This window comes from Hibiscus syriacus, unplaced genomic scaffold, assembly GCF_006381635.1.
Source record: "Hibiscus syriacus cultivar Baekdansim isolate YM2019G1 unplaced genomic scaffold, ASM638163v2 tig00110478_pilon, whole genome shotgun sequence".
Classification (NCBI taxonomy): domain Eukaryota; kingdom Viridiplantae; phylum Streptophyta; class Magnoliopsida; order Malvales; family Malvaceae; genus Hibiscus; species Hibiscus syriacus.
Window position 1 is genome coordinate 1,151,645 of NW_024062755.1, and position 11,364 is coordinate 1,163,008.

Genomic DNA, 11,364 nt, shown 5'->3' on the forward strand with positions numbered 1-11,364 from the left:
TCGTGAACCGGTGGCCTGTCTGGTCCGATTACCTCACAAAACCGGGCTGGCAATGAATCAGCTGAAAACCAGTAGAACCGACTGAAAACCGGTAAAACCGGGGTGAACCGGCTGAAAACCGGCAAAACCGGTTTGAACTGTCAGTTCACTTTTTTTCTTTAAAAAAAATTAAACCAAACGACGTCGTTTGTTCAATGAGTCAAGTCAAATTCGAGTCTCAAACTCGAAAACTTTAAAAGTAAGCTCAACTCGACTCAAAAACTCACGAGCTAAAAATTATCAAGTTCAACTCGAACTCGAAATATAATATTAAAACTTGAATTCGAAAAGGCTCGAACTCAAAAAAAATTTAAAAGTTCGATTGAAGCCTAAAATTTGAGCTCAATTAAAGCGAAAGAATAGTTCGCTCTGTGCTCACCAAAAAGCTCTATGATTTTGAATGTCAAATTATCTCTATTATTTTTAGAAGTAAGTTGGGATGCTCTTCTATGTTTTTTAGCCACGTGGTATTGTTTTGTTCTCATATTTTTACTATTAAACTTTTGGGATGCTCTTCTATGTTTCTTAGCCATGTAAGATTATTTTTTTTAAATAAACCAAATGACATCATTTGTTATGATTTTTTTAAGTCTCAATTTTATTTTTTTGACTATAGTTATATAATTATATTTATTATTTAATATGTTTTACCTTAAATATTATGTTGTAGTTGATTTGAATCAATTTGTTTCACATGATTTTATGGTTTTTAATTTATATATGTTATGACTTGTGATATTTTTATACATTTTAATATTGTAAACTTAAAAAACGTGTTACATATATATTAATATTGCTTTGAATATTATGTAAAATTAAAAAATATTATTTTATATAAAATCGGATTCAACCACGGTTGAACCCGATTGAACCAGTGAACTAGTACCTTCACTGGTTCAATGTCCGGTCCGATTTTAAAAATAATGTTTTGTACAATTTAATATACATTTCCAAGATTTTCAAGGTTAATGTACTCTCGTATAATATTTTTATAATTTGTCACTAGACTATAATGAAATTCTCTCTCATTGCCCCTAATTTTTTTTCTTGTTAAGCTTATATATATATATATAAATCTTTATATTTTGTTTCTTTTTTTTTAATTTACGAATGTTTACTTATTATTATTATAACAATTATATCTAAGAATGTGTTGAGCACAAATACTTTGAAGAAAATGGCTAACCTTGAGTACAAGCTCCATGCAGTTGGAAGAAACATCCACCATCAGCTTTTTGATGGTAACAAATATATTGAAGTCGAAATCAATCCCATGTCTCTTGAAGTTCCTTGATTCCTCATCTTTTGTCCTTCCAATTGCATCCAATTCTGTTTTAATCTTCACCCACAAATAAATAAATATTTTTATATTTGTATCGAATCGAGTTAAATTTTTTCCGAGAATTTAGATCATATGGAACCTTTTTAAATATAAGTCGGATCAAATTTTAGATGAAAATAGTATACTTCTCATATCATATCGAATTGATTAGAAACTGACCCATGAAAAAATTGACTCACCCCCTCCTAGACCCTTTTAAATTTTGTTCATATTCTCCCACATTCATATATTTAAGGCTGAACTATACGTTTAATATCTAAACTATTACTATTGTTATGTTTTAGTACCTAAATTATATTTTATTTTTTAAAAGTATACATAACATTTAGTTTAGATTTCATTTTGGTATCCATCGTTAAGAACTTGGCAGTGATGTTGACATGTCACCATAAGATAATGCCACATCATCATTGAAAAAAAATAAAAGAAATGTCACATTAGAAATTATGTTAATTTTTTAACGAATGGTATCAAATTGAAACTTAAATTAAACGTTAGGTATGATTTTGATGGGGAAAAAAAACAAAATTTGGGTGCCAAATGTAGTTTACCCTATATTTAAAGAGTCATATAAAAATATTATATACAAATATTTTGAAAATATAACAAATCGAAACAACATAATTCGAAAATCACCTTGGTGAAATAGCGATCGAATTTGATCAAGAGTTGTGCAGCGGGTGACTTCACTTCCCAACTCTTTAATTTAGAAATTATGGAGTTTGCTTCAGATAACAACGCGGCACGGCGGCTGCCCTTATCGTTTCCAATTTCTTGGTGGGGAAATCCTCGAACTTTGCAAGCACCTACACCTTAATGCATTAACAATCATGACGATTAAACAAGTTCAGTCATGAAGAATTAATATTGAGGGATCCATCGATTTCTCGATAATAATTTTTGAAATAGACTGTCTTAGTCTTTGAGAGATCGTTCAATTTTATTAGTAGAAGTCTTCAAAATATTATTACGGGGAAATCGATCAAAATTTTAACAAGGATTGATATTGTGCTATTATAATGTTTGTATATTTTTAGCCTTGAGATCTTGTTAAGTGTCCGCTTTATATTTAAAGGAATGTGCATAGTCACATGAATTACAAAGTGTTTACATCAAGAGAAATTAAATTCTACCCTTCAAGATCGAGAGATAAAATCTTAAAATTGAAATAATCTTAACACTTTATAAATATAATATCAACCAATGTTGAAAGTTCCGACCAAACAATTTCACAAATAACAGTTCAAAATTTTCATTTCAGAAGATAATTTCATCAACTATGGAACGGGATGATTCCTTAACAAGAATGATGAGACGATTCATGCATGGAATTGGTAATGACGTGTATAATTTTATGTACTATTAATGAACCAAACGAGATAAATTATATACGGTTAATACATCGATATATATACAAATATACTGACCTGACTTTCATCCGTTAGATCTTCAAGGATGTAATCTTTATCTTGTTGGAACTTAACGAGCTCATCCATGTCCTTCGTCTCAAAAGAGTTAATGGCTGCTTTCAGTTCCAGTATCGTCTTGCCATATTTCTCAACATCTTCTTCAATTTGTTTGAAGAGTGGTGATCTAAGACCCACAATAAATAAATAAATTCAATTTAGTCACTGATCTTAAAAGGAAGAAAAGAAAAAGAAGCAAGAAAAACCTTTGCGTTAGTTCTTGTAAAGAAGCAGCTAATCCCTCTTTTCCTCCAGCAGAAGCCCCGAGTTGCTTCCTGGTTCGACTAGTTATCTTTATTTGCAATCTTGTCCCTTCCAACTTTGTTCTTAAATATCTGAAAAGATTACTCATTATGCTTGATTTCTTCAATTTACCAATGGAGTGATTTCGGGTTAACAATTTCCCGGCACTGATTGGCGGTGGCAGCAGAGGTCCAGCGCTCCTTTTCGGTGCCATAACCGGCAGAAGTTGCGGCAGTGGAGCTGCCGGTGTGTTTATGGTGATTCTTAAGTGTGAATATCAGATAGCTTTGCTTTATGGTGGACTTTGAAGAACAAGAAGGAACACAAGTTTGTATGTTGTTAAGAGATTGAGAAATTTGGAGATGTAAAATAAAGATTGAGTATAACGTAAAATACATTATTAGTCACTAATTTATTGTTTCTTTTTTATTTTGGACATTGAATTGTATTTTAGCAAAAATGTCACCATCGATATTTTTCCTATTTTGATCATTGACGGTTAATAATTTAACAGTGACATTGATATGATATTTTCATTTTGAATTTTTACATTTTTCTATCTTCATCAATAGCCCATGTATCACCACCTTATTAGTAAAATAAAATAAAATCAAAGAGAATTTAAGTGATGACAATGTCACTATCATATTTGTAAAAAATAATGACACATGAGTTGTTGATTAGGAGAGAGAAAAAATGATGCGAGAATTAAAAAAAACGTATCAGTGCCATTATTAAGTTTTTAATTATCAGTGACTAAAATAGGAAAAAAGATAACATTAGTGATGCTTTTGTCAAAAAAAATAATTTGGTAATTAAATTAAAACAAGACAATTGGTTATGACTAATGATGTAATTTACCAAAAATATAACTGTATGACTCTCACCTGCTGTTCGATGGCATATGTTGCATGCTATTAGGTTAAGCTTTGCCCTATCAATGATTTCCGTGTTTTGATCCTAACAATAAGCCAAACAGATATGATTAATTACACATAAATTACTTGAATTTATTTTCAAAAATATTTTATGTGGTATATTTTAAAACACACACGTATATATAATCAATAAATACAATAACTTTACCCATGACTGATAACAACCTTTTTCATAGCTGAAAACGACGTAAGACGAGGTGGTTCTCATATTTATGATTAATGGATCAATTATGTAACTCGAGAATAAAAAATAATTATCATCGTTACGAATGAAATCAAAAGGTTTTGTTAAAAGCAATTAGGGTTCTTGAAACCCCCTCATCCTCCACACCCAAGAAACATTCTCTCCTCACCAACAAACCAAAAGCAACATGATGGCACTTATGAATATTATATAATTAGATGGTCAATTTTTCAAATTAGATAAATTTAAAGCCAAAAATGGAAAAAGTAGAAATTGGAGGAGAGGGAAACGGAGAATCCAAACATAATATAATCATAATAAAAATATTGAAACGTGTAATGCTTGAGAGTTGCATTCTACCATATTTGTACCGTCAGTAGTATTGCATTTATAACAAGTGCATCTTTTAATGTTGTATTAACAATAATAATAAATAAATAATATTAAAATAAAATACATAAATTTAATAAAAAAAAATTCAAAGGAAAAATAACGGATAAAAAATAATTTCATTGTAATCAAAAATAAATTATAAAAATATTATACAATAGTACAATATACTTTGGAAATAAGGATGAATGTACGACTTTATCTTAGAATGTATAGATTATTAAGAAATTGTATTAAAACTCTAGGGATATAAAATCGAAATTATATCATTAATAAAAAGTATAAAGAAGATAAATAAATTATACGAAATTTTAAAATTTCTAAAAGGACGGTCTCTTTAGTATCTTCTCGACCCATCTATGCTTGGAACCTAGATACATATATATATAGTTGTATGACCCAAAACTCTACGCATTTACCGTAGATCTTCATTTTTTTTTTTCTTCTAAATTATTTATTAATTAAGTAGGTAACATTTAATTTTTTTTTACTAAACCACATAAAATTCAAATCACAAACACTAATGGATCATTTATCGAACTTATGTTTTATCTTGAAGGGACGAGACTGCTACCTTTTAACTAATAGTTAAATTGATGACAAAAATGACATATAATTTAAATAAAAAATATATGATTTATTTTATTTTTTCATATTCATTTTATAATTCATGTTTAAATATTAAGGTAAAGTATATAAAATGTTACTCGACTATAGAATATTGTTTTGTTGCGTCCTGGACTATTAAAAATTACAAAATGACATCTTAATTATAAGATATTATTTTATTGAGTCCACAACTATTAAAAGTTACAAAATGATAACTCAACTATTTATGTGTTCTAAACTCACCTTTTTGTCAAAAAATTAACAGTCGTCTGAGCTAGACGTTAACATATTGATTGAGATATGATAAAATCATATTTTAATGATGTCTAATAGCACATTTGTTCCTTTCAAGCACTGGTTTGATTGAATAATGTTCAAATAGTGACTCGACAATATAATATAAACAGAGACTCAATCCATATAATACAACTCAAACAGTTATGAGATTATATTTTATCATATGCCAGTGAGCAGGTTAACGTCCAACTCAGATGGTCGTCAAATTTTTAACGAAAAAGGATGAGTTTAGAATATATAAATAGTTGAGTGACTATTTTATAAATTTTAATATCTAGAGGATTTAATAAAACAACACTTTATAATTTGGGGACTACTCGTGTACACTTTACCCTAAATATTAATATTTTCTCTTCCAATAATATCGCCTTCAAATTTATTATACATTGAACACTTGTTATTCGCTCACTGAAGGTTACGGGTAAAATCCAGACCCGGCCCAGTAAACGAAGGCCAATCAAACAAACTGTCGCTTTTATCCAACCGCCAAATCCAGCTCCTTACCCTACCTTCTCTAAAACTATACTCTGATCAAATTCACTGCAACTAAAATCCTAACCATAACATCATAAGATCTAAAACCTCCAGATCTGGAAACACTTTTCTTTTTTTCACTTCCTAGTTATGCGGAGGTTAGACTGATTATCTTATTAATTTTCCATGAAAAGTTTTCGTTTTCCATTGATCCAAACATGTATATTGTTGAACTGTCCTTTTTCTTCTGTAGGCCGGGGCTGCATAGGCAGCATGGAAAGCAAGGAGGGGGAGGAGCTAAGGGAATTTACGTTAAGCTCGCGGTTTCTGTTGTGGTGCTTTTGATCTGCACGTTCTCGCTTTTCTTTTCGGCTACGATCGGTGGAAATCGCGGATCTCTCGAGCCTTCTGAGGTTTGGAGTAGTGTTCAGAATGTGATCTCTCTTATTTTTTTGATTTTCGATAATGGTGTTTGTTTGTTTTCTAATGAAAATGCTAGGAAAATGATAGGAGAGTTTGAACTTGGAGTAATGACTGAGATTCGTAAGTTCAGTCATTGTTTAGAAGTTTAATGAGTTAAAGTGGAGTAAATTTGAGCCACGTGTTTCATTTGATACTGATCTATTGAGTTTAATCATTGTTCGGAGCTTTAATTCCTTTGTTCAATTGAAACGTGTATTGAGTTTGTTTTTGGATTGTTAAACTTAAAGTTAGAAATGCTATGAAGATGAATATCTTGTTATAATTTGCTGCTAGGTTTACAGGACGAATGAATATCTAATAACATTAATGTGACATTCAATGCCAAAAAGATGGTAGAAAGCCTTGCATTTATGCTGTTTGACAGTTTGGCCATTATAGATGGTTTTAATTTTTAGATTATGTGTCGGTTTTTTTCTTTGGAATAGTCCCCTTTCATGTAATTATTTATGGTCCCAGTCAAGGTCATAGATTTATTAGAATGTTTGAGCCTAAATATAAACTGAGGATTTTCTATCACGTAACGCACTTAATAGATGCTATAGGAGAATCTCTTGGATGGTGCCGTTGAAAAGCCGTCATTTGGCTAGTCGTGGATAGTCTCATGTTTAGATCTTGTAATCTTCGTATAGCTCATGCATTTACCTATTAATTACATGAAATTTTTCAAAGTATAAATGCTTTATATATTTCTTTGGTCTGGTGTTATTCTGATTGCAAGAATGACAGTATCATTTCTCAATTTTCAGAAATTAAGTTGTTTTTATGCGTGGTTACTCTAACCAGATTTGTTGATAAGTTCTGTTACCTTTATAGAGTGTTCTGTACTCAGGTAATGGTGCATGAGACTGGTTCTTGTATTACTTTGAACCGTCTGCATGCGTGAGCTGAGCCCGTGATTAGGATTTATATCATCCTTTTTAACTTTTACTTGTTGGTCAGCAGTCTTAATACTTTTAGCCTTTGACCATTATTTCCTCTGATATGTTTATTCAGATTAACGCCGAAGAACTTTGGGAAAGTGCCAAGTCAGGTGGCTGGAGGCCATCATCTTCTCCACGATCTGATTGGCCTCGTAACTACTAATAACTTTGTAGAAGAAAAACAAATCTATTTAAATTGGTTTCTGCAAAAGATACAAGTTTCTGATAATTCTAAATTCTAATTGTTATATTCTGGCAGCTCCTCCAAAGGAAACTAATGGCTATCTTCGAGTTCGTTGCAATGGTGGTCTGAATCAGCAGCGCAGTGCGGTTTGTCCTAAATTTGTCCATAAACTCTAATCTGATGCATTCTGTTAATGGCTTCTCCAATAAAATTAAATTGGGTGCAAACCAGCTTGAGTTTTTATGTTAGATGTTTTAAATTCTTTACCCAAAAGTGCTTATGAGTCATTACCCAAGTTTAAACTAGGGTTATATTTTGGTGATACTACTTCAATGGTGTACTTGGAATAAAAATAGTAAGTTTACTGCTTTTGATGTTTTAGATCTGTAATGCGGTTCTTGCCGCACGAATTATGAATGCCACGCTTGTACTGCCCGAGTTGGATGCGAACTCCTTTTGGCATGATGACAGGTAGTCTTGTCCTTATTTTAATTTCCCTGAATTTAGCTGGTTACCATTCGATGATGAAAGCAGTGAAATTTTAATGCTATTAACACTACAATTTTAAATTAACAGTTCAAACACTTTCTTAACTGGGCTGCAAATTTTAGGGTGGAGTTTTAGGATGTTAATTTGTCATTTGCATTTTTCTTCCACAGTGTTGATGCAATATGTAGTGAGTGAAATTCTAATTTCTTACATTCAATAGCTCAACAACGCTAATCGAACATTGTTAAATAACAGCGAGTGGTTTGATATTTTCCTCCTCTGCATGATTCGTGAAGATCAACATATGTTTGGTTTCTACATGGCTTTGGCTTTTCTAATCTAGGTTGCTTTCTCCCTTTGGTATCTTATAAATAAACTTGCTATTGTTGCAGCAAGTTTGTGTTTATTTGTTTGGTATACTTGAGTCGTCACCATTTCAATATATTCTAGTCAAAGTTAGCTGTAGGATGTTTTTTACTGTTGCTTCTCCTTAGAATTGAAACGCCATTGAAGGTGTATTTCCAAAGTCTACATTGATTTGCTGCAAATATGTTTGATGTTTATTTGCTTTGGTCGAGAGCATTAACTATTAACCTGCCTAAACAATAACCGGAAAGATACACGTGTATATTACGTAGAATATGTTTCCTGGGTCTTCAATGAGGCCAATTGTCTATGTTTCTTGTGGGTCTTTTGCAATTAAATGTGCTTACCATTTTTATTTCTCCAGTGGTTTCCAAGGTATCTATGATGTTGAGCATTTTGTCCAGACACTGAAGTATGATGTACGAATAGTGGAAAGCATACCCGAAACTCGGAAAAATGGAAAAACCAAGAAGATAAAAGCGCATCAGGTGAACTATTGATACCTTTAATTGTTAATTATTCAAATAATGTTATCTTGAGAAGTTGTTGAAATTTAGTACCTTTTCTGTTCTTGTAACCTTTTCACTTTGTCTAGATTCGCCCCCCTAGGGATGCTCCTATAAGTTGGTATACAACAGTTGCTCTCAAGAAAATGCAGGAGCATGGTGCTATTTATCTAACTCCCTTTTCACATCGCCTTGCTGAAGAAATTGACAATCCGGAGTATCAACGTTTGAGGTGTAGAGTTAATTATCATGCTTTAAGGTTCAAGCCAAATATTATGAAGTTAAGTGAGTCAATAGTTGATAAACTCCGTGCACAAGGTCATTTCATGTCGATACATCTTCGTTTTGAGATGGATATGCTAGCATTTGCCGGGTATGTTGTATCCCTTATCTTATTGCACCTATATTGCTTAATATGTAGCTGCTATAGATTGAGGGTTATGCACATAATTTTGCTTGGGATTTGTGCTCGAGTATCTTTAGCTGCAAGATAAAAGAAATGTAAGAGGTATTTTTTTCTGAAAAATACATGAGATCTCGAGGACTGCAAGACCATTCAGACATGCATATATCTGTGTTTCAAACACACTCATGCTTTCGGTTGAAATGATTATAATCGTTTTAAATATGTGTGCCCATTTCCTCTCCTCATGTTGAGGCTGATGCATTTTGCTTGACAAATGATAATAAATGCATCCATATTTTCATTATTTTTTTATCCACTGTGTGACCTCTAGTTTCTATATTGTATTGACTATTAACACATGAGTTGACATTAACAAATGTCATAATACGCATATAGACCTCGATTGGCTAACGGGCTCGATTACTTTACAGGTGCTTTGATATATTTAGCCCTGAAGAGCAAAGTATATTGAAGAAATATAGAAAGGAAAATTTTGCAGAGAAAATACTTGTTTATAAAGAAAGAAGGGCCATAGGGAAATGCCCACTAACTCCAGAGGAGGTAATCTATCTTGTTAATCGTTCCTCTGATGATTTTTCTCTCCCTACTTATACATAAAGTGGCAATGATGCTTTGTACATAAACTAGCGTTTGAACTGCAGGTTGGTCTTGTCTTGCGTGCTATGGGATTTGACAACTCTACCCGGATATACCTAGCATCCGGTGAATTATTTGGCGGGGAGCGATTTATGAAACCATTTCGTGATCTGTTCCCTCGCCTTGAGAATCACAGTTCTGTAGACGCTTCAGAAGAACTAGCTACAAACACGAGGGGGTTGGTAGGCTCCGCTGTTGATTATATGGTCTGTCTTCTTTCAGACATTTTTATGCCAACATATGATGGACCAAGCAACTTTGCCAACAATCTACTTGGTCACCGTCTCTATTATGGTTTTCGGACTACAATTAGGCCCGACAGGAAAGCTCTTGCTCCAATATTTATCGACCGAGAGAATGGACAGACTGCTGGTTTTGAACAAGCTGCCAGGCGAGTCATGCTTAAAACAAACTTTGGCGGACCTCACAAGCGGGTGCCACCCGAATCGTTTTATACAAATTCTTGGCCAGAATGCTTCTGTCAAGTGTCACCTAAAAATCCTGCTGACAAATGCCCACCGGATAATGTGTTGGAAATTTTAGACAGACAGTTAGAGAAAGAAGCAAGTAGTGACCTAGCAGCCTTGGCCGGAACAAATTCAACACGCCAGACGGAAATATGAGAGTTTCGATTTGGATTTTTATATGGTATGCATCTCCTTAGAAACCAGAGGAAGGAAGTAATTTGGTCTGCCCTTGTTGGGTTACGGAGGTAAGCTTCATGACTGTTTTCTTCTTTACTTAATGCTCATTTTTCCATTTTAGTACCTCAATTATCATTTTTGTTCGAAATCCGAATTTACGCCAAAATTATCGATGTCGACATTCTTATTAGCAGATCTTTTAATTTGCATTAAACGAGGACAAAAATGGTGGTTGACGTGTCAAAAAAGAAGTTTTAAGTATCAAAATGAGAAAACATTTCTGAACATTTTGTAGGAGATGCCGAAAGATCACTAGGAACAAATTGGTTTGGAACAAATTGGTTTGGAGCACATGGCCCCTAGCTTTTAATTGGGAAGGTAAGTTCTACAATTGAGATTGTATTTGTTTAACGACTGAACTCTGCCCCCCTAAAAAAGAAAGAACCGTAGGTATTGTATGATGTCTGATATCTTTAGAATTACGATGATGATGCTTAGTCGTTTTATTTCCTTGTATGCGACCAACTTGCCTCGTTAAACTTTCAAATCGATTAGCAATTTTATAGAAATGAAAAAGAAAAGCCAGAATGATTTATTCCGCCACTCGACTTTATTAGTTGTCATTTTAACCCTTCATTTTTTTGTTGCATTACTTTTGGACCTTGAACTTTTTAATGCAACCGAACAATATCAGTGCCTTTAAGCTGGGTGAAATAATGTCTTTTTC

The 11,364-nt window shown here is 32.7% G+C and overlaps 2 protein-coding genes across 2 annotated transcripts; one reads left to right on the forward strand and one right to left on the reverse strand.

Moving 5' to 3' along the window:
- Positions 1–2,069: 2,069 nt before the first annotated feature.
- Positions 2,070–3,265, reverse strand: LOC120128247 (uncharacterized protein At4g04980-like). The gene is made up of 3 exons (XM_039145966.1): positions 3,054–3,265; positions 2,809–2,974; positions 2,070–2,187 (listed from the first exon to the last, which is right to left on the reverse strand). The coding sequence occupies exons 1-3, from the start codon at positions 3,197–3,199 to the stop codon at positions 2,095–2,097; spliced, it is 405 nt and encodes a 134-aa protein (XP_039001897.1). The 5' UTR covers positions 3,200–3,265; the 3' UTR covers positions 2,070–2,094.
- A 2,762-nt stretch (positions 3,266–6,027) lies between these two features.
- Positions 6,028–11,106, forward strand: LOC120128194 (O-fucosyltransferase 1-like). The gene is made up of 10 exons (XM_039145934.1): positions 6,028–6,140; positions 6,236–6,395; positions 7,459–7,537; positions 7,645–7,715; positions 7,952–8,040; positions 8,789–8,912; positions 9,020–9,303; positions 9,768–9,897; positions 9,999–10,705; positions 10,933–11,106. The coding sequence occupies exons 1-9, from the start codon at positions 6,133–6,135 to the stop codon at positions 10,614–10,616; spliced, it is 1,563 nt and encodes a 520-aa protein (XP_039001865.1). The 5' UTR covers positions 6,028–6,132; the 3' UTR covers positions 10,617–10,705; positions 10,933–11,106.
- The last annotated feature ends 258 nt before the right edge of the window (positions 11,107–11,364 follow it).